A 24,617-nucleotide genomic window follows, 5' to 3' on the forward strand; every position below is an offset into this window, starting at 1 on the left:
GTGATACTGTGCTCCATGTTACTGAAAAAAAAGTTTCCATGTTGCTTTCCTGGGCCCAGAAAAGTTTTATCTTCTCCCTGATCAGCAATTGAGACAGATTGCAATGTTAAAGCCATTTTGATTCTGTTTAGAATTAGTCATGCTGCATGCAACAAATAACCCTAGAAACGGTGATAGAAATAGATTTGCAAGAGGTAAACAGCTCAAAATATATGAGGAGACATTAAAACTTAAAAAAAAAAAAAAAGCAAATATAGTTTCTCAGTAGTATGTGTTCATGTAAAAAAGAGGTAACCCATCACGATTCATTGAAAAAAATATACTAAAAACCATTCTAAAAGCAGGTTTCCCATACTTTCTAGATGGTGAAGCTAAGCTTTTTATGGTTGCATAAATTAAAATTTCAAGGTGATCTTTCTTAAAATTTAGAGAGGTGAAAAAGGTAGAGTGCAGAATACATGAAAAAAGTTTTAGTTGTAAAAGTTGCTCAGTTATGGCCATGGACAGTAACAATTACATGAGAACACTGCAACATAGCAGCAAGGACTGACCATGTGCCAACTGCTGACCAAATGGCTGCCAAATGAACTGAAACTTGTCTTCGGCTTTCACAGTGAGGTTCCAGCTATTGAGATCTACAAGAGGTTGATTTTATTCCATGTAGGAGGAGAGAGCTGAATGCTCTATTTCCTCTTCTGCTGTTAACAAAAAATAAAATAGCTAAAGGCTTCTAGTCACATTTACTGGTCAGAACAGAGATGGACCTCCTCTGATACCCCTGGGATGGCTCCAGATCTACAGAGGCTTTCCTGAATGATCAGTTTATTTATTTCTGTCTCTTACGGTGCTTTCCCCCATGTAATGGCATCTGAATAATTTCAGTAAAAAAGCCTGTGTAACAGACCTTCAAAGCGCTGTGAGGACAATCTACAAAATATCTTTGTGTGACCTTTTGAGCTATTCAGTAGAGTTCAGTGTCCTGCAACTGTGAGATCAATTTTTAAGAACAGACAAATATTGTGGACATTATGCTAATCAGTATTCATTGATACACACATATATATAGACACATATATTAAGCTTATTTATATGTGAGTCCTGTATTTTGTCCTAGCTGGATACTAATCATTCAATAAGGCACAAGAAAATCTGTTTTTTTGAACCATCCAGTCTCCACAGGTATTAACCACAGTCGTTTTCAGGTTATATTTAATGAGCAACTCTAAAATGAGTATGCAGACTAGACAAACTGTGGTTTAGAAAAGCCTGAAACTGTGCAGCAGCTCTTGGCATCTGAGCCTGAAAGACAGATATCTAGTGCTGAAATCAAGGTTTTTTGGCAAGGGTGAGTCTTCTGCTTTAAAAATAGCTATAAATATATACACAGTAGCCACCAGAGCCACAAGGTTGAATTTGCCTCTGTGGTCAGGGGGTATGATTGATGGCATTTGTTATCCGACTCTTATTCCGAGTGCTGAGGGAAGTGAGAATTTAAACTAATGCCGGCTGTAGTTTCAGCCACTGCAGACCATCAGAAGTCAGTAGAGATGGCAGTAGTTGGTGTTTGCTCTAGTAAGAGGTCTATGCACAGAATTAATGGTATCAGAGGGATGTAAAATCTTGCTTCATGTTCATATATTTGCATCTGACTGCGTCTGTCCATCACTTTGGCAAAGCCAAAGATCTGGGACAAAAATACCTTGAACCTAGAAAACCATTGGAAGATGTACACAAAAAATACAAAATCTAGCCTACAGCACTATTAAAACAGATAAAATACTATTATCACCACAAATCTCTCTGATGCACAAGCTTCTCAGTATCCACTATAGTATCTATTAACAAGAGAGGGGTTGTCTAAAGAGGGGGGATGTCTAATTCTCTGCTTAAGAGCGCCTTAGAAAGAAGTTACTTAAACTAGTGTGAAGAGGATCCAAAACTATTCTAATAACTGAAGGTTTTATATTCACTTTGCACCAGTATAAATAACCATGGAGGTCACTGATCTATGAATTGGGCTTGGTGTATCCTTAGGCTAAGTCAAAAATAAACCCACTGCTGCAAGAGAAAACACACTGCAGTGAAGGAGACAGAAGATGTTGCAGTGGAATAAGGAACACAGAAAAATGGAAAGGAATGAAATGCAGTCAGATTTACCTTTTCACCTTTGGATCCCTTGAGACCACGGACACCATCAGCTCCCTAAAGAAAGAATATAAAGAATTACCCGCATGCATATATTCAAAAAGGGGTGAGGGGAGGAATCCAGTAATTAAATCTTACCTTTACACCACGGGGACCTGGATAGCCAATGGGACCCTGAGGACCTGGAGGCCCCTAAAATATATTGGAGTAAAGAACTTTTGTTTGTACAGTACTTGGTTAGCAAGCAGTTCTCTTCTGAGTCTAATCCTTGTTCTTTCACTATAATGCAGCAGTCTTGTGTGAGACATCAAAATAACACTGGGCTGCCTGCCACTAAGAAAAGTCATGGCATCACAAAAAACCCTTCAATGTCACTATAAAACTATTAATAGAATGATGAACTTGGTTCTACTTGTATATTTGGGAAACTCCTATCCACAATATAAATTGTCTGAAACAATGGTAATTGGAAAATGTAACAAACAAACAAAAAGATGCCAATTAGAAACCAGTGGTGTCTTACAGGAGAAAATGTATGTGTTATTTATGATGATGATGCAAGTCAAAAGCAGAGATCAAAATAATGATAACAACAAAAATCACAGTCTTTAAAATAAAGAGATTCCAAACCTGAAAGTTAAAAGGCTTATGGTGCTATCAATGTTGACCAGTGTCTGGATGCCATTATTTACTGTTTGCTGAGCATTTTAAGGATGTTCAACTTCGATACTATGCAATCCACTGGCAGCATCTAACGAAACTGAGTTCTGTGAACAGTGGAAGCAATGAAGCCTGGAAACATACATATCTGTGTCTGAGGCTGAGCTACTTTGTTGATTCTCTGATGTCTGAGATGGACAGATAATAAAATCTTTCCCTAATGGGGCCATTGATAGGGTCTTTTTCCCCTTTCCAACTATGCCTTTTCACAAAGCCTTCAGACTGTTCAGATCTCTGAGAAATAAAATTGTCAATCAAATTTGGCTGAAATTGATCAGTAAATTCAAAACTCATCAGGAAAAATTGACAGATGGTCACATACCTATACTTTCAAAACATAAATGATCTGTGTAAGATTTATTTTCTTAAGAAATCAGGATAAAATCTACAAGCCTCTAAGAGATAACAACATTTTGGACAAATAGTAATATGCTGCTGTCAGTAGAATTGTACTTTCTGAAACGTCCTATTCATTCATTAATCCTGTTTATCCAGAATCCAACCTTTTACTGTTGCCACTGAAATCAGTATTGCAACTGAAACTGATTTCAGGTGCTATAAAGAGTGCTATTCTGGATAAATAAGGGTCAATATTGAGCAAGCAGAATGCTTTAAAGAGCCCCAAGACCCAGTGCTTCATAATGAAATAAAGAAATTACTTTTCGCTATCACTGACTTGAAGGTGACCTCAAAAATACAATGCGTATGCATGCATTTGTAAATCTTCAAAAAACAAGGTTCTGAAGAACCCTAGTGGGTACTCAATACAATGGAATTATAAACTCAAACTATTTGCAAGTTATATACATGAAATTTATGCAACTTTTATTGATTGCCATTCTGTCAACTCCACAATCAGTTTTACTTTAAAAGAGTAATCTCTATATTATTTAGAATCTGTATAACGTTGTGAATATATTAGAATATAATAAATAAGTTTGTCTACACACAGATGCTTTGAATGTGTCATGGGTTTTCTATTACCTTCCTAAATAGTTCTTGCAGCAACAAAGGTGTCATAAAGCTGAAAAACTGACAAAGGTTTTCTTGAAAGCTATGTAAATAAATGGAAAAGTTTTAAAACTCACCAATGCACCTTTATCTCCAGACTGACCCTCTTTGCCAGGGTGACCCTGATTTAAGAGAAATGTATCTGATTTGGAAAATACTCGTTTTTCGATAGTGACATTTTATTATAAAAACACAATTATATAAACACTTGAATTTCAGGTCACGAATCACCCTTCTCCTGTACTAGAACATACACACACAAAATTTTAAGGAAAGATCTTCCTTTCAATACTGATTTAATTTACATAGCAAAGGAAAATCTGGACAACAGTTATGTTAATGTTTTAGGAATATCCTGATCACCCCTTCTGTTTTGTTAATGTTTCAGCAGTAATTTTTTTTTAATGCAGACACTCTCAAATTTGGTTTTGAAACAAGCAAGGTGATTAATACTATAGCATGAAGAGATTCCTAAAATTATTTAAAAGATTATGGAATTTATTGAAGAAGCCAATAGAAGGCTGATAAAGTTTTAACATTCTTTGTCTTTGTTTTAAACTGTGACTTGCTTTTAAAACAAAAATATGTTTATGTCTTAGTCTTTGTTCTATATCACTGACATTAATACTGCAGCGCTCAAAACATTAACCAATCCATTGTTTTTCTTTCTGACACAATTTACACTAAAATACTGCAAAATTTAAAGGCAATTTAATGAAACTAAAGGTTAATAGAAGATTATTGTTTCTGAGAATCAGTCAGGAATCCTGCTTTTACTGACGTTCATCAGTCTTATTAGAGGAGTATAGTAAATCTATAGTTTTGCCAAGCATGTGGTTCCACATAATGTGTAGCCAGTTACAAAAACCATTCATGTTTTGATGTCATTGACATCCCAAAATGTTTTCAGTGTGTCAAATATGATATGACTTCGATGTGGCTGTTAATCTTATATGACAAACCCCTGATGCTTTATTCAATTTTCTGGCCTTGGAAAACACTTTAAAATATTTTCTTTATTAAAAGAATGATTAAAATAAAAAGTATTTGATACTTGCTTACCAGGGATTGTTAATTTTCCTTTCAAGAGTTTGTCTTACTAACACTGAATATTTATTTGGTTTTTAAAATGTATGTATGTCAGTTGTTTAATGCTAATCTCCTAGAATATGTTCTCTTCTGTACAAAACTTTAAATCTTCATCCAGTCTCAGAGGCGTCTATAACATTACATGACTTTAAAAATGCTGCTATTAAAGATCATATTTCTATCCCCTTAGATGTCCATTTATTCCAGTATAACATACCATTAACAATCTCGCCTTCAAAATAGAAGGACATTTCCTCACATAGAAGTGAAATAAAATAGCATAGCAAGAATTTTCCCGATCTCCTGAAAGAATGCTCTTGAGCTTTCACCTGATCTTAACATAGATATCACGGGAGCAGTTACAAAGCTTATTACAATCAGGGACTGCTCATTGCCTTCAATCATGAGTGTAATTCTACGGTTGTAAATACATCATGTCAATTAGAATGGACTTAGTTTAACCAGCCTTTCCTGCCCTTCCTCTGAACAAACCCACTTGTACATGAAGGAGATAATTTGGGGGAGGTGTACTGCATCTGGCTAGGAAGGAGTTAATTTTCATGATAGCGGCCCATATGGTGCTGTGTTTTGGATTTGTGACTAAAACTGTGTGTTTGCACAGTGTGGAGGTTGTCTCTGTCCCATCCTAACCCCTCAGTGAGTAGGCTGGGGGTGGAAAGAAGCTGGGAGGGGACACAGCTGAGACAGCTGTCCCGAATTGACCAGAGGGATATTCCATACCATATGATGTCATACTCCACAATAAATGCTCAGGAAAAGGAGAAGGAAGCAGGGGACATTCGTGGTTATGGTGTTTGTCTTCCCAAATTACCCTTATGTGTGCTGAAGCCCAACTTTCCAGCAAATGGCTAGCCATCTGCTTGCAGATCAGAAGTAGTGAATGTATTCTTTATTTTGCTTTGCTTGTGTGTGTAGCTTTGCTCCACTTAAGCTATTGTTACTTCACCCATGAGTTTTCTTGGTTTTGATTTTCTGATTCTCTCCCCCATCCCACTGGGGGAGGAGTTAGTGAGTGACTGGGTGGGTGTTTAGCTGCTGGCAGGGTCAACCCACCACAGTGGGGATGTGCAACAGGTGCTAACACCTGATTATCTCTTACAGCATTTCTCCCCTGCTTTTAAGGTTTAACAAAATGCAGATTTTAAAATAATGCTTATGTTTGGAAATTAATGTTGTTCCTAGCACGCAGAAAAGGATAAGGGGGAAAGTTCAAATGTTTAGCCAATGATTAAAGATAGAGAGTTCCAGATGGGCTATCATTGCATGAAAATGCAATTCTCCATGAAAATGGTACTTTGGCGAGTAAAAGACAGATTGGGAGAGGCCTGGGTACAATTCTGTATTTGTAATATAAGCATCTATGCAGTGAAACCCCTGCAGTTGCTCTTACCCTACCAAAACCCTGCTGAAAGTCAGGTTTACAAAATGCAGATTTAACTGAAAAGAAAAATTGTAAGGGAAAAGGGCATAGGGAGGAGAGAGGTGGTCTGAGAAGTCACGCTGACTGTCAATGGCTCTTGATGCTATAAAAAGATTATGGTTTTGATGTAAGAAAACTTGTGTATCTGCATGTCATATGAACAATGATTCTGTTTAAGTTTAGTGCCTGAACGGTAAACAGTGTTAGGTGGTTACGCTCTATTCACATGACTAAATGCATCCTCTGAGCTAAGCTGAATTCCTCAGCGATCACAAGATTCTAAAGTTTGGCTTAGGTCTGTCCCAGTGTAGACAATGAAAGAAGCAGCCCAAACATGTAATATGCACCTTAGGTCAGGAAGCAGAGGAAGATCTAGTATGTTCTATGCTTCCTCAGAAAACAAGTGGTGAGTATTTTACAGAAGATTTGCTTTGTCATACTGACATAGTAGGGCCACACTGAAACAGTATCTGGCCCTTTGTGTGTCAGGTTATTTACACATCCTTGCAGATGTTTCAGATGCATTTCATCATCTGGGACCACATTTTAAAAGCCCACAGCCACTTTTAGCACCTGCTTCAAAAATGTAGTTCTCTTAGTTTGAACAGCTCAAATGATACAGGGGTTTTAGATGGATTTTATAATGCTGTTGCCAACTAGGACTACCAGTGCTTTTGCTCTCAATTTTCTTTTTGCAACACAGGTATCCAGAAATATTTATTACTTGGTAACAGTATTTATACATTCAAGGGATTAAATATTTGGTTACTTACAGGAGGCCCGTCAGAACCAGGAAGGCCAGGAAGTCCAGGCTTGCCTTGAGGTCCCTAAATGCAGGAAGACACACACCTTAAGAACAATAGTGAACATTCTATCATTTGCTAGGATGATGAAGGATCATCCTTGCCGAGGACTGGTATGTCCTAAACCAGCAAACTGCCTTAAATCTTTTTAGTATTTTAATCTCTGTTAAAACAACTGGCGAACCCACCCCAGGTATAGAGTAGCTATAAGAAAAATAGTAATAATTTACCAAAAAAGAGGAAAGAAAAAGGAAAAAAAACCCCACCCATATCCAATACATTTAACTCTATGAGCTAAGGATATAAAATGTAGTTATATCTAAATCCCTTGATACGGATATCGGGGTTAAACAAAAAACACAACAAAACTAAACCCCGAAAGATACTATCATATAATATATAAGCACAAGGCCTGTTCTTACAGTCTTTAGCAAATACAAATCACCCATATTTTTAATGAGCTGCTTGCCTGGGAACAGACTTCAGGAATTACCCTATGAAAATGCACACACACAACACAAAGCGGGGAATAATTCTCCAATGTACAAAGTAAACTATTATTTAGAATTTCAGGAATAAAAGGATTCACTATATGAAAGATACCAACAAGATTAAGAGGCAAAGAGTACACGTTACAAAACCCCAGTGCTCATAGCTGAAAGGCATGGTACGTCTTTGTGAAAGCCTCTAGAATATGTATATTGTGGACCTAGCGCATTTTGTCAGAGTAATACTTCTTAGGCACACAGGCAGGTAAAAAGCATGTATATTGTTTCCTAAAATCTCCTTCAATTTCTTCTAACGTGTATACTAAACAGTGAATGGGAGCAAAATCATAGAAGAATCAACAGAGCAGGAATTCAGCAAATGGGGAGAAAAGTAAAATTTGCGTAAAATTCAATAGTGACATTTTTGAAATTAACAGAAGACATGTTTCAAACCACAAGAACGTGTACAGACAGATAGATCAGGAAAAAAACACCAAGTCACGTTACAGTATGCCAATTACACTACAGAGTTATGTCAAAATATAATCCTTGAAAAAGAGAACAGTCAGACTCAAGTAGGTAAAACTTTGTTATAAAAAAGAGACGAATAAAAATAATTTTCACAGCTTGCTGTGAAATTAACATACAAGTACACACTTGTTTAATATTGTAGATGGGATTCTGAAGCTAGTAACAGCAAATTAATCCAAAATAAAGGGATGAAATTATGTATGTGAAAAAGTGTGCATGAGAGGAAAGCCAGGCCTCCACCAGTTATTCATTTACTTGATGATTTCAGGCAGATCCACTAATTTTTAGATCTTAGGCTACTATTCTGTAAAACATAGGAAAGCCCTTAAGCACATAAGCAAAGTTGTTGCACAGAACTGACTGTGAAATACCAGAATAATGCTGTAACTTACTTTTTCACCAGGAGGTCCAATAGGACCTTGCGGACCAGGAAGCCCCTATTAAAAAGAAACCAGTGTGAGAAACCAGGGAGAACAATATACATACATTCACCCCACTAAAGGTCCCTCATTAATCTGTTTAAACACACTGGCAAACATAAGTGGCTTTTTTTCCCCCCTTATGAGTTAGATCGGGAGTTTTGTGTGAGCCTTTTGCACAAGCCACTATTCTGGCAGTAGGTCTGTAACAAGATCCTATTCAGAACCCTCCTCCAGGTGTGGCCGTTCCTGCTGCATTCCAGGAACACTGAATGAGTCATTTTTCTCCTGAATGAAAAATCCCTCTGAAAGCTTACTTGAAAACTTTGCTCCCACTGCCCTCAGCACATTTGCAGTATTATTTATAAAATCCTTGAAGCGTTATCAGTTTTACACATGAAAAGCTAACCTTATAGTAATTTCCATTTATTAAACATTTGCTGCACATTACATCGTATTTCTTGAGAGTTATTTTACACTTACTTGCGGGCCTGGGATTCCTTGCTGACCAGGAGGTCCTGGTTCCCCTTGAGGACCCTACCATGCAAAAAAATACCAGAGAATTAGGTTTGCATTTCTGCAGTACAGATCTTCATTGTCAGGACTAAAAGGAATACAAACTCATCTTTGTTCCTCCCTTTTTAAAGTCTACCACTGACTTTCTACCCAGTATGATATTTTTTCATGCTAATGAATATCATGGCCTTTTCTTTAATAGAGAATAACAGCCCACACATAGGACCTAAGCACTGGAGTCCATGGTGCTAAAGGAGCTTGAGAGAAACCGTGGTTAGGCCTTTTGGCTGAAAACTAAGTAATAGCAGGCATCTCTTGTCTATGTAAGATCATAATGAATCTGAATATTTTGACAGAAAAGTTTAATTAAATGGAAGGGATGGCATAGCGGCAGGGACAAGAGAATGTGGAAAGGATTTTTAGAAACCACTCCCTTTTTAATTCCCAGCTTACTCACCATGTTTCCTTTGGGGCCTGAAGGTCCATCAACACCTGCGATGCCCTACAACAAACAATATAAACATGAACAACTTTCAGTGGACTTCCATTTTTCTTCTGGAAATTGCAAATAGAAAACAGTTTATACATACAGGTTGTCCGGGAGGTCCAGGTGTACCTCTGGGGCCCAGTAATCCCCGTGGACCCTGGAAGAGAAGAAACACTTATTAATACCTGCATGATTTTTTTTCTGAACAAAGAGAGGCCCAGGAGCAAGACTGGGCAAGGAATGTCTAAAGGGTAGGAAGGATGAGGGGAAGGCAGCATACAGGTGGAGAGAGAAAGAAAGAAAGGAAGGAAGAAAGGAAGAAAGGAAAAAAATTACTGATAACAGATTCTCCTGAAGGCCACCATATGTCTGAACAGGATGTCAGTGGAAGGGCAAGCTTTGATTTAGCCTCTGTATGGTCATTTCAGAGAATGGTAGGAGATAACTTTATATTTCCTGGTGCAGAACATTGGCACAGTATCTTCCACTGAAGTTTCATCTGTGTCTTGGCCTAATGATCTGACCTGAATAGTAGCATATGTTTATACTCCTCTCTTTAGAAAACATGATGGTCTGTCATACTCTATACTACCATTCGAAGTGTAAACCAGTGCTTTTATCTGTAGTAAAGACCCAACAAATAATTAAAAATTACTAATAATTGTATTATAATCTGGAAACCAAAATCAGATTTGTACCTCTTACCCCTAAAACATTCCACAGAAGGCTAAGAGCTATTCTCCTAAATAAGGTGAGCAAGATTTGGTCTATAGCATAATCTTTTGGCTTTATACTATGTAAATGAATATTAGTTTTCATCATTTGTGTCATGATTCATGTCACACCGCTGAAGCAGACAGGACTGTGTCTCCCGTCTCCTCATGTATGATATAGTCACAAATCACTAACTCTCTGACTCTGTAGTGACTTCTTCCTACTTTGTGAGTAGGCAGCAGTATATCATACATTTAGGGTAAAATTCCCCTTTCTGAGGCTTGATTTCTTGCCTGCAATGCAGAACTCTGCTCTGCAGTGACAGCACCTGCAGAATTCCAACTGACAGCAATGGAAATTCTGTATGTGAAACAAGAGTGAAAATACACAGTGAGGCACAGTAGTGTGAAAAAAAGAGAAGAAGCTAGGCCTTATTTTCTAATAAATAGATGTTTGGAAAACATTCTCAAAGCAACAGGGGCTTGGTTGTATTGTATTGTATCAAGGACTGCAGTAACTGTTTTACACAATAGGATAGGAAATACCCTTTGTGATTCTGGAAGTTGTGTATATTTGGCTGGATATATCTCTGACTTAAATCTAATCCTGTAAATAGTTCTTCAGCCCTAACAAAACTGTTCATTTGTTTGCTTTTCAGCCAGAATCCGTACTCTCTCTATACACACACATGCAGTGATTTTTATACCTGGAATTCAGAACAGTTCAATAGAATGGAAAAAAATCTGAGAGTGACTTTTGTTTGTAAAAGAAACAGAAGAATAAGAAAGCATTGCTTACAGCTTCACCTGGGAGACCTCTTGGTCCAACTTCCCCATCTTCTCCCTGGTTTTGTACAAAAGGAATAGAAGTTTTAGTTAAAAAGAACATGTATCATGACCACATTCCCATTACACAGGGATTCAATCTAGATTTTACTACGTAAATAGCAACTTACTCTTGATCCATCCTCACCAGGTAACCCAGGAGGTCCCTGTGGGCCACGGTCTCCCTGTAGAATAAGGAAAGTCATTAAATATAATAATACATCTGTTCCTGGGAACAATAATGGATGGGTAGGGAAATGAAAACAAATGTGTTAGCTGAAGTCTGATGTGTCAAAACATGTATTGACACAATGATACAAATCTGTAGGTTATAGTACTCAGTCAAGTATTTTATTACATTAGTACAAAAACAAATGAACATTATTGAAACAATGAACTATTTGCGTTTGTAAAATTTTGCTCTGTGACTATTCTTGGCCCCAGAACATACATGAAATACGGCTACAAAAGGCAGTGTTGTCCGCATTTTTCTTTGTCTCATCAGCACCTTCCCCCGCCTCCTACACAATGTGTTACTGCCAGTAAAATAAGGCATATGTACATGGGTCAGAAGTTAATAAACCAATTGGTGGACCCTAGAATATACACAGTGAAGTGCACTGACCACCTTTCAGAACCATGCACTCTGATACCAGTCATTGAGAGCCTTGGGACTGATTTGTCTGAGGCTTTGGAAGGCAGCCAGACTTCCACACTTCCCCTCAGAGGCTCGGGCTTTTCAAGTCTATATATGCAGAGCCTCAGTAGATTCTGGACCATACTTTTAGGATTTATTTTTCTTTCCCCATTTCTAAAGAGAACTAGTGTGCTTCATAGCTCAAACACCACTGACTGACCTCTTTCTGGGCAGCGGGTTTTTAGACTGTGACTTCCTTCTGGCATTGGACAACAACCAAGTATTCATGCTGTTTTCCTTAATTTTATCAGTGTCTCCAAGGAACCTGACCACAGCTGTGGATCCTAGCAGAGATATATGGAGCTACACTTTAGTGGCTCCATTCTTTACTCTTTCAAACTTTCCTAGGGAATCTTAGGTAACCTGCTCTCTTACTCCAGAGCTATCTAATATTAGGGATGTCAGGATTTTATTCTACTGCGTTTCTGTCCTCTATAAATTGGAGTCAGCATGGAAGAGAATGAAATTCTATGAATTGCACTTTCACCTGTAAGATGAATGAATACAGAAATTTCTATATTTTGCTAAGTTTTGGAACTACTCAACATGATCTGCTGGTACAACATGTGTTTTTCTACATGCTAAGTGACACTCCTGAAAGATGACATGAGACACCTGCTCTGTGCTCTGGCTTCCAATTAATATGCAGGTGAAGACTGACTTAAGCTTTCAAATATTGAAATAGTTCATCCCCTCAAGGGCTACCTTTCCTGTCTTGCAATCACATGGCATTTAGAATTAGATTAGGAGCTTGCATTCAGTGTCCTGGTGTTGTCATGCAGTAAGAACAAAACTTCCTATCATTATAAGCATTCTCAGTTCTTCAGTTCTCTAATTCTTTCCTTCAAATGTTCTGCTAAAGCCTGAACTTCTTTTTCCTTAGACCTTTTCTTCTAGTATATAGTGTCTTGCTTTTATTCTGGAGAAGGGTTATACATCTAGTAAATCTAAATAAGAAAAGTTCAAAGTCATAGATATTGACACTAAAATGAATATTACACCATGTGGTCTGATCTTCCCAATGCTGGAAATCAGAGAATCTCATCAAGTAACTCCTGTTTGACCACTTGTGTTTGACAGAGGCATAACCTCAGAGAGACATCCAATTTGCAACTCATAGTTCAAATACAACTAATTCTAAAAGTGGTCCTAAAACTTGTACTCTAAAGTTATGGGTTTTCAACATCAATTCTCTTATGGTTGAAACACAACTACAACAGCAAAAATGTTTCTCTTGTATTTCTTTCCGTGCTCTTTATTTCAAACAAAAGAGAATTGAATATGTGCATTATATGCTGTCAGTATATATGAATCTGAAGACCTACAGCTATCTGATCTGGCTTTGAATTGAGCTGCTTTCAGAAAGATCATAGTTTGTACTTTTACAGATTTCCATAGAAACATGAGAAAACAGTGATTTTTAAATAGTGGAATGAAAGAAATGATGAAAATAAGTCATTATTTTCATCACTATTTTGCAAATTTCAACCCAAACTTACTCTTCTATTTTAGTTTTTTTAATTTTTTAGGAAATATGAAACAGATAGAATATTTTTTCTTTATGACTTGGCAGGTCCCACAGCCAGAGAATTCTAGTATTGCAGGTCGGAAAGCAGACACACATTCCCTGACTCTGAACGAATTTCTGCTCGGGCTTCAAAGAGTGAAGTAGTGGCAAGAGCTTAATGTCTAGCTCCCTCTGCTGGTCACTTGCTGATCAAGCTGTATTTCAATGACGTGATGCACTGATGTCTGTACATTCCTTAAGTAAAATGGGATGATGAAAGAGGATCAAGACTTCTCTGTATGACACCAGAAGTTCTTTTCCCATTGCAAACAGAACTTAAGAGTACCCTTAGATGCTATTACAAAGAACTACGTTAAGGGCCAGTAGCCAACACAGTTGTGATTTTCTGGGAAGTGCAGCAACTATGCTGACCCATTGACGGGTGAGAGCTGTAATCATTCCTTGGTCATCAAGCTTTAGCACATATGGGAATGGTTCTGTTGACGTTCCCACTCACTGTTCCTTTTATGGTGCATTGCACTTGCAAGGACAACAGTAAGGGAGGTACATTCAGTAGATTATGTTGTTACTAGCATCTACATTAGGGGTATAATTTAAGGCAGAAATCCCCAGCTATGATTATTTCTGCACTTTGTAGGGAAAAAAAAAGTCTCATCCTACAGGTTGGTATGACATAAGGAGCAAGTACATTAGTTGTTTTAAATATTACTTCAAGTTTTCCTAACTTATCTGACCTGAGTCTGATCTTTCTTTAAGCTGAAGTTGTTGGAATAAGCCACACTAAACAATTCAGTTTGCAATTCAAATATTCAAATGCATTTTTTGAGCAAGCTTATCAGCAGGTTAAGATTTGTCATGCTCCTGATAAAGAAACTTCATGCTAATTTCCTTTTCCTATTCCTATTTCCTTTAACAATCACTTTAAATCCAACAGGCAAATTCCTTAACTAAGAAAAATTAGAGCAAAACCTAGCTGAAGATGTGGTCTGAATTCTGAAAATATATTTAAATTATTTTTATATATATATATATATATGCATTGTTTTCTATTGATTGATATTACTAAAATGTTTCATGAGGAATACATTACCTGAAAATATAGATATTATTCTGTAGTGTGAAAAGCTGACATTCTGTTTTAACTTCCCCATAGTCCTTAGTGCTATTCTTAATGAATAGTGCATTATTTCTGTGACAGTATCAATTTGTTGTTGTACAAATATACATGTTTTTCTTACCCTGTTGCCTTTGTCACCAGGGAGGCCAGGAAGACCATCAAATCCTCTGTCACCCTAGGAAAGATGAAATCATAGCTTTAGTAAATGACCATTACATTCTGTACTTTGAATAAATTGTGCCTTCCATCTAAAAGTTAATTTCTACCCTTGGTTATAATGAAACACATGCAGGGGAGCACAGAGACCAAACTCACAAAATTTGCTTCTATGCATTTAAGCAAGAGAAGATGCCACATGAACTTTTTCACTGTGCTGTAATTACGCTATTTATAAAAAAGAAGTCTACATTGAAATTAAAGGCTTGGTTCTAGCTGCACTTTTCAGTTGCAAAACTGACTTTACTGTTATTGATACTCTGTAACTAGAAACTGACTCAGAGGGATAGGAATCATGCCCTAAGAATCAAGACACTTCAAGGTCCAACTACTAGCCATTACCATTAATTACCATATTTTAAATGGATGATTCATTCTCAGCTCTTGCATCTGACGCAGCTATCTGAAACCTCAATATTTTCTCTTGAGAGAGGAATTTGTGGTTGGCCTGGAAAAAACTGTGGTACCTACATAAAATCTGTCTAGCCCATTCCAAGACTGAAATAAAGCCTCAAGTCTCGTTATTATTTACCTTTGCACCAGGTTCTCCTGGCATTCCTCTGGCACCATCAGCTCCAGGACGTCCCTGCAAAAACCCAAAGGGGCAAACATTTGAAAATACAGAGGAATCAGATAATATTTAGATATATTAAAATAGAGACTATTTACCCAGAGCGGGATTGATCCATATGCTACCTACCCTTTTGCCAGCTTTTCCACTTGGACCAGGGGCACCTTGAACACCACGAGGACCCTGAATTTAAAGAGTGTAATTCTTAGAATCACATTCATGTCAGCAAAAAGCTAGTTAAACATCTCACCTCAAGAACAGGATGAGATTTTTTTGTTAAACAAAGCTGCATTTTTTTCCCAGGAGATGGATTCCAGTTTCCAAATTCGCATTAGTTTTAATAGAACACAGGCACCCAAACTGGCCTTTGCACTACCAATTTTAACATTAGTTTTCATGGGATGGCACTACACATGTCATAACTGGTCCTTTTAACATAAAAGCTTCCTGCATTCTTTTCATGGCTTTGAAGATCTCAGTCCTGTGGTTTGAAAACCCTTCTTCCTCTCATGCCAAGATTATTTTAGTCACATAATAATTATTTGATGAAAACTAAAGAGTGCTTATTTCAGATTCCCAACTCATACACAAACATAAGTTGTGCTGGTAAACAGCTCACATGCTGTCTTTGCTTTACACAGCACAGTTTTAACTAGACTAAATAACTGCAGAATGAAAAACCTAGTTCCACTTTTTTAAGCACATACAACTTTCACTGATGATTATGTGGGCATGGGTTTCTGTGGAAGCTTTCTTACCCTCCATCCAAATGTATCTTCTTTGGGTCAAAATAGCAATGGTAAGGAGCAGCCATCCAAAAATATTGAGTAGTAGAGAAAAAAATACTAAAAATGTAACTAAGCAAACTGGAACACTGACCAGGTGTTCAGAATGCTTTTTTGTTTAATTGCTTTATTTTTTTTTCTGCAGATATCCCTGTGGAGTTTCAAAACAGGCACTTAATAATGTACCAAGTCCATGATATCACCTGAGATCTGGCAAAATCGTTGTTCCAGAGACTCCTATCATGATTTCTTTAAGAACCCCCAATTACTTTAAGGTTTAAGCTGAAAGATTTCAATGTGTTTCAGTGCTCTTTAAAATCACTGCACAGGAGCTGATATAATAGTAAGCTGAGAAGAAAAGCATGCACTGATTCCTAAAGACTTATTCTTGCTATGTCATGTCTTTCTTGAAAATATCCTGTTTAATTACCAATTAAATTCTATCTCTCTCACCTTATGAGATCTGATAAGATCAGAGCCCAAGGGTCATACAATTGCAGACTGACATATGATTATTTAACAGAGAAAAGAGCCTGAAGTGACAATGTTAAAACAGGTTTTCAAGTGATGACACTCTATATGTGATAATTGCCCTTTGTTGTATAAAGATTGTTACCTTCATATTTCAAAACGAACATTCAAGCTACTGGATTTAATTAGGTTAGTATTGTAAAAGCCATTTTTCTTCAATTGCACGTGGAAAGCATATCATTGATTGATTTCTTCTAAGCGATATGAATGCATGTTCTTAAAGATAAACAAGCTCAAACACAACAGGCAATATTATTGTACCTGGGGACCTGGTTCACCACTTTCACCCTTAGCACCTGCTGCTCCAGGTCCACCCTTGATGAAAAAAGCAAAACACATTGTTTAAATATACCAAAACCTCTTTAAATGAATGTTACTTTCTATACATTAATTGCAGGGAGAAAAAAAACCAAACAATCTACTATTCATCAGGAGGTGTGAATTCACCATTTGAATCTGTAGATACGCCCTGATATATCATAGTCTAGACACTGGGCCTCACTGGGCAAAAATCTTTCTGTCACCAAAGAAAACACCCATCGATTTGAATGGGATCAAATGTAACACTTTGTTCTACATTAATATTTGAGAGCTAAATATGAGCACAGTAAGAACATAAGTCATGCAAACAGAAGTGCATCCACTGTAGGGCAGGCAACAGAAGTGAAAGCCACCTCTTTTTACCTTTATCTATTTCTGTATTGTACAGAAAATAAGAGAGTCTTGGAGTTCAATCCAAAGACCACTACAGTCAATGAAAAATATCCTGCCTAATCTTGTCATAAACTTCAGTGATGTTTTAATCAAGGTCTTTGTGCATCTGGCCCTGAAGAAGTGGAAAATCTATATAACTGTACCTCTTTACTATCATTAAATGATGATAGAAATTTTCTGAGTAAATTTTACTCATAAACAGACCTAAAACAGATCTTCATCCAGGGTAAGACACTCTGCATGGAATCTGGGGCAGGACTAGTCAAAGTAAGTTTGTGTTTTCTTAATACCGGTCTCACAAAAATAGACAAAACAAACCAAAAATTCTTGACATGCTCACATAGAATACAGGCTCAGGGAAGGAACATACTGAAGTTTACTATTACGGGCAAAAGGATTTTTGCATTTCTCACCTCTGAAACAGTTTGAGACCAAACGTATGTATTTAATATGAAACGAATCTCGTAGACCCTGGAAAATTGATAGTCCTCCTACGTTCATCATAGTGACCATTCAAAGAAAGAAGTGGTCTCATGACTTGGCTTAGTGCCGAGGCTAGCATCCTGGAGTGGGAAGATTCCCACCGACCTTGCAGGTATTGAATCAAGTCCTAAGCAAATTGAAAATCAGATACTGAGCCGGTACTGGCAGTGGAGAGAACAGTGGTTTTGGTAGGTGGTGGCTGCCTGTTTGGGTTTACCTGATGTGAGATCTGATTTTAATTAATATAATGGATTATATTTAGTATCTGTAGGCAGAAATCCATTTTTTATTCTATGTTAATTAAGCATGTGAACTCTAGACTCAGTTGAAGCTAGACTGGGGCTTTGACATGTTTGACCATGTTTAAGACTTCAATAACTGATATGTTTCTAAATGTATCTTATTGGCTACTAATAACTTAAAAAAATACAATTCATATTAAGAGTAAAAGCTCCAACTGTTTCATTCTTAAAATAAGCTGGGCACCTAAACAATTAAAAGACCAAGAATCTGTAGATGCTTCTGGAACTGTAGGCCAAAAATGTTGCCAGATCAAAGAGCTGGATTTCTAGAGCCTCCTGGTGGCTTACAAGCAAAACAACTATTACTATTATTCATTTGTTGAACTTTGCATACATAAATTCATGAAGGCTTTTAAAACATGAAAGGGTGAGTGTGAGGCCAGACTATACCTCAGCTAAAGGTATACAACCCACAGTCAATATTATACCAGTCTTTACAAATTAATTCCTTGCTTACAGCAGTTCTATAGTTATTTTGTCTGCATAGACTGAATGTTATCCTGCAGGTCTCTTGATTTAAATACACTGCTGGAAATAGTGTATTAGTTTGTTAAATAGACTCAACATGTTTGACTATTTGTAAGTATTGCATACCTAATCATGATCAGTCAGGAGTCTGTGAGCCAGATTCTCTGCTTGGTAGCAACTATTTACTTCAGAAGAACTACTCTAGAAAGGAATTGGTCTTGTATAGGTCTGCTTAAAAATTTAAGTAAAGGCCAGTGATTTCAGTTTCTGGGGACCAAGTTAGAGTCTGGTGGGATATTTAGCTAAAATTTACCTGAAAACAGTAAATTTCACCTAGATGAACAGACTGGGTTCACGAGACTGGCCAATTTGGAGGACAGCATAATCTGGAACAGGTTTTTTGATGCTATATTAAGATGAGGCAAAGCACTACCAAGCCAACTGAGAATACAACTTCCAACAGTTTTAGTATTATCTAGCTTTCAAGAGTCACTGAAGAGAATGTTAAGAATGTTAAGCTGCTAGGATCAGGAAAGAATATGATCCAGAGTATCCTTACGCTCCCTACAATATTCCTTTGACAGTATGTAATCATCTTATGTCCGCCTGGGTTTTCTTTTTTAATGAAAGTGTTCACTGGAGGGAATAGCAGCGAGAGCCACTGAGGCACCTTTTCAGTTGCATTGTGCTGCTGTAATTATTCAGAATGAGATGGATGATAACCTGGAGAGTATTTTCTGTTGGTAGTGGTAGGATGCTATACTCTTGTTTGTTCATCTCCTCTCCTGCTTTCAAACAGGAATGTTAATGTACAGACACTGTACATTAAGGAGGGTGAGGATTAGAGGGAAAAAAAAGGAGGTTGGAAGGGTAGGAGTTGGTTGTTACTGTTCAGCTATGGGCTGATGCTGAAGCATCACCTTAAAGAAGGAAAGAAGCACAAAAGAAGGGAAAGGAACCATATTTCTTACACTACAGTCTCACCACTTCTAAGATATGACCAAATCTCCACAACTGGGACAAGCAGAAGGAAACTACTTTGGAGGAAAATGCTATTGCATTCTGAGGCAAGAAGAAAACCAGGTGGCCTCCAGCTGCTGTAGTTGTGACTGGCGTATCTCTGCAGTCACTTTTTATTCTCACAATAAACCACTAGGAACTTGCTTCATCCTTTTCTCTTGGTTACCCAATGATCACTTGTTTTTATTTCTCAATAGCATAATTCGATGCTTGTGTTTCACAACTAGATGCTTGTCTGATCTAATGACATGATGATGATCTAATGATGTTGATGCATCCATCACCATAATGACGATATAAGTAAAAATTACAGCAGACATAGATCGTAAAGGTAAGAAGCCAAATATTTGCCAACCCAGCTGTGCCATCACAGTAGACAAAATAACAGTTTCCAAATTAAGTGGATCTTTCGCATACGGATGCTGTACTAACTGTAGAAGAGAATTTCACTCTGTATCAGAGGATAAATACAATAACCTGGGAGAAATTTAGAGAAGACTAGTCTTCTACAAAGCTTATGATCTTGGCTGCAGCATTTGTTATTTTATATCATGGTACAGATGTTTCATAATAGCTTTTTAAAAGATGGTAAATGCTAAATTACACCATTTGGTGGACTATTAAGTCTGAAAAGTATACATTTCCTAAAAGAGGAAATTGCAATTGCAAGATTGAGCAGGTGACCTTGGCTTGCTGAGCCTCCTACCTGGTTTTATTCTTTCATTGTGAGCATTGTCCTTCTAAAGTATTTGTAGGGATAACAGAGGCAAACCTATTTGTGATCAAAAAGTTGTCAGAAAAACTGTTGTGTTCCATCTATAGACTTTGTCCAAATATTAAACTTTTTTAACATCCACAAGGCCATTTTCCAGATCATTTGTTATTAGCAGTCAAGCCAAATTCAGGACTGAAGTAAAAAAGTACAATTCTTTTAGAAATCTGTATGGTTTTTAATTGTTTATATGAATGCCTCTTGAGAACTTTCCAGATTCAGCTTAAATAGTGAGCCAAGGTCATTCTGCACACTCTTGCTTTAGTATCTCCTTCTGGAGAGTTTCATATTTACCACAAGAAGTTTTGTAAATATTATTACAGAGATGACTGACTGTAGAGGCATATGTAGTTATTTATGCAAAACTATTTGCTAGTTTTGTCAGCCTACCAGTGTGCTCTATCCAAACACCCCAAAATCTACAATAAAAACTAATTTAGTATTCAGGTTTCATTGCAGACCTTGAATAAGAATACAAAATATGGCTTTAATTGTAACAGGTTTTTCTCAAATAACGTAAGTACAAACACAGAGGTGTAGGCAAGGCCAGAATGTGATGCATGGAATTGTGGTACGGTGTTCTTAAACCTGTGCCCCTGTTTTGTTTACATACCACAGGACCTGGTCTTCCAGTGAGTCCCATGGGACCAGGTGGACCTCTCATAGCAATCTGAGAAAACAAACAGAACAAAACAACAGGTATCAAGAAAAAGCTGCCAGCCAGCATACAAATTCCATATTACTACAATTTCATAGTGCATTAGCAAATAGTCCCCCATCATTGACTCAGTCGTCAATAAGGATAACTACTGTGATGAGATGATGCTTGGAGCTCTTTACTTCACATTCTGCATGATATAAAATGGAAACTTTTTTGGAGCTGTACCCTTATGGCAGTTTTGTTCGCAGGCTCCTTGTGCTCACCCTAGCTTGCTGGAGAATAGCTTGTGCTTGAGCTTCCTGAGCTGAGATTGTTGGGCCTTTCTCACCATCTCCACCAAAGCGGAACTGCAAATATCAAAACAAGAAAAGGATTCAGAATTTATCAAATTAAAACCATACTTGTTATTCACTGCAACTGTGTAAACCACTTCAAAGACACAGGGTCTCTGTCTTTAGTCCCTAGTACATTCCACTAACTTCAGACAACTGCTGCATTGAGGTCACTGGGTCCAGCTTGAATATTAAGTCATTGGTAACAGTTTAGAACTGAAGTACAAATCTAATTCCTTATGAGCAAAAATTTTCTTGATTTCATACGATTTTGGTTTTCATTTTGTTTGCTTGTTTGTTTGTTTGTTTGTTTCAAAAAGACGCCAGAATAGACTCTAATTATCTGCAAATCCTCATTAAAAATATGTATCAAAATTAATTCATTCTCTGTACATTAGTAGCTACCCACAGAAAAATGCAATTCAGTTTAAGGCGGACTTCAATTTGAAAAATGTTTGGTATCTAAAATGAAAAAGTTTTGTGTCATTTCTGTCACCTTCAAAATAAATTACAGAGTAAAACTTAAGTACTCACTGCTGCACTCCTGGACTGTTATTGCTGATGAAACTGCTAGCAGAAGCTTTGCAACGTTGCAGAGACACTAAGCTGCAACAAGAAGCATGGCTTTCCAAAGGTATGGCATAGGCATACTGGGTACGAGGACTACGAATCTTTCACTGCCCACAACAGTTTGTTCAGTTTGCCTACACCCAGAGTTGGCATCGTAACTATTATCAGAACAGAAGCATATTTTGGGGAAAGTGATGGAAATCTTATTGCTTTAAGCCCCCACAAAAGAGCACCTGAATTTTTCTAAAATGAGAGCTACCAAGTCTTCTATCATTTGAAAGGAGGTTAGGTGGTTTGTAGGGATCCACATAATGCAGAATCAACCACATTTTCAAAATATTTTTTCAAGTGAAAGTACCTAAATTCATTGTCTTGCATCCATTGAAAAGGTGAACCCATTTTGATGAATTCAAGCCCCACACATGATGAGGAAGAGCCACACATCCCACAAAAGGTGTCTCTGACATGTTACTTGGTGTTTTGAATATATCTCTGTGACAAGATGGTCTGCCACTGCGAGATTTGATTCCACTTGTTTACTCCTTTATACCAGGATGGCTCTCAAGCTCATGAGCAGGTCATCTGTTATAAAAGGATAGTGGCTTCTCAGTGGGGTTTATACATGTGGAAAAGAATTCTGGATGGTGGTCAAACAGTGAGGCTGGAATTTGGGAAACCTGAAGCCAACTTCTTCCTTCCTGAGAAATTTCTCGTTTGACTTGGTAAATCAGTTGTGGTGAGACTCATTAACAACTGAAAATAAAGCTAGTGAGACTTTCCAACATTGCTGGTAAGTTAAGTATTAGTCCACACTTACTACCTTTAATGGAGCAAACTGATACACCAATTACAGATGGAAGAATGATTTAGGAATAATTCCCCTGAGGAGCAGTGGCATTTTTCCATCAACTAATTATTGGTAAACAAATATTTCTGTTACACAGCCAGCTGTGATAACAGAACTTGGTGCAAGCACGAGGTCAAAAACACTAGTTTGTTTTAATAAACTTCCATTGATTGTTTCATAAATAGAAAATAAGCTTTACAAAATCATCCTTTCCTCATTGATACTGATGCAGTCCTGCCTCCTGTATCAGGAATGCAGCAACTACAGCTCTGAGACTTTTTATTGCTTTGCTTTACTTACCAAAAATACTGCCCCTTCATTTGCAGTTGGTTTATCAATTCTCTGGGAACTGGTACTCATCAGAGCTTTCAGGTACACGAATACACTTAGGAATAATGAATTCCATGCATACAGTACTTTTCATATTACAAAGCTGCAAGATACTTTAACAGCTTTGGGCTTGTTCCTCCACCTGCTAAAACAGATGGTGTTTTGCTTTGACTCCAGTGGGAGCAGAGCTGGCTATGTGCATATATTTCTATTCAAAGGATGCACTGACTCTTCAAAGAAGATACTGAAGTCCAATTTTAAGCACGGAATGCTTAAAATTCTCAATGTCAAGGAGACTTGAAAGCACACACGCCTGCTGGGAGTACATACCCTTTGCACAACAGCAAACTCCTTGTTTAGGACATATAGTAGCAAATAATAGTTACTGTTGAAAATATAAGGAGGATTTCAGTGAGTGTAGTACATTTGTGTAGGTTCCAATCTGGCAGCTGTGCAGGAGCTAAAGCATACGTTTTGTTTGAGGGGAAAAAGGGATTTGGAAAGGCTTACACTATATAAGAAACTATCATCTCTCATCCCAAAGAGAAAATCAGATGAAAAAAGAAAACACCTATACATTTCTTGAAACACACTTCCTCTTTTGGGAGGCTGGCTACCCTGTAATCATAACACAACTTACCGGCAACATTAACATGGTACCTGGGGGACCTGCTAAACCATCAGCACCAGGGAGACCAGGGCGACCAGGTGGACCCTAAGAGGGATGACAGAAAAAGGGATGAGAACAAAAAGATAGTTATGTAAGATAAACCTTTTGAGTCACTCACACACACTTACACTTGTATTCATAATGATGCACTTGAAGGATTAATATTCTCTTTGCAAATGGTTTGGGAGTGTTATTCATTATTAGTAGGGTAATTAAAGAACTGAATTTGGGGAAGGCATTCAGCAAAAGGGAAGAAAGCTATACTCTTTAATTATTTCACTTAAAAATTATATTAAAAAATGGAGTACGGAGTACCTAATTACAGAGGCTCTGCTAATGACTTCATAGGTTGGGCTGAGCTGAGATTTGCATTGTGTTCCAGTGTTCGCTTTATTTGAAATAGAGAACTAACACTGCTGATTCTCTTTAAACCCTTTGAGTAGGCTTAATTTTCAAAGGCTAAATAAGTCCTGCAACTATGACTTGGAGTGCGTTTTTTATGAAATCTAACTCTCCCTGGCAGTTTAAAAAGAGCTAAGCCTTTTGTCTAAGCTGGAGATGAAGAAATGTACTAATGTGTGTACATGATGCTCATGGTTATTGATCCAACGTGCTGCATAAATAAATATTGCTGTTGTGACAACAGTTAGATTTGTAATTGCACCTTTCCTCCCAGCAATTTGCATGCTGCATTTTTACTAGCTGAAGCTGCCAAGGGCAGGAAGGACCTGCATCAGGAGCGCTCATTTGCCTGCTGCATGTCTGTGAAACAAAGTACTCATTCACCAGAACCACTCTCTGCAGGGTTGCAACGA

At 37.5% G+C, this 24,617-nt stretch overlaps 1 protein-coding gene across 1 annotated transcript in view; it reads right to left on the reverse strand.

The window, feature by feature from the left end:
• Nucleotides 1–24,617, reverse strand: part of COL11A1 (collagen, type XI, alpha 1) — a 160,814-nt gene that overhangs the window by 75,731 nt on the left and 60,466 nt on the right. Inside the window, 17 exon segments of the mRNA XM_009884779.1 lie at nt 2,158–2,202; nt 2,284–2,337; nt 3,954–3,998; nt 7,180–7,233; nt 8,621–8,665; nt 9,131–9,184; nt 9,621–9,665; nt 9,754–9,807; nt 11,163–11,207; nt 11,320–11,373; nt 14,652–14,705; nt 15,279–15,332; nt 15,447–15,500; nt 16,895–16,948; nt 21,006–21,062; nt 21,317–21,400; nt 23,773–23,847. Of these exon segments, the coding sequence (XP_009883081.1) occupies nt 2,158–2,202; nt 2,284–2,337; nt 3,954–3,998; nt 7,180–7,233; nt 8,621–8,665; nt 9,131–9,184; nt 9,621–9,665; nt 9,754–9,807; nt 11,163–11,207; nt 11,320–11,373; nt 14,652–14,705; nt 15,279–15,332; nt 15,447–15,500; nt 16,895–16,948; nt 21,006–21,062; nt 21,317–21,400; nt 23,773–23,847 (927 nt within the window).

The sequence above is a fragment of the Charadrius vociferus genome, unplaced genomic scaffold, assembly GCF_000708025.1.
Source record: "Charadrius vociferus isolate BGI_N301 unplaced genomic scaffold, ASM70802v2 scaffold163, whole genome shotgun sequence".
Classification (NCBI taxonomy): domain Eukaryota; kingdom Metazoa; phylum Chordata; class Aves; order Charadriiformes; family Charadriidae; genus Charadrius; species Charadrius vociferus.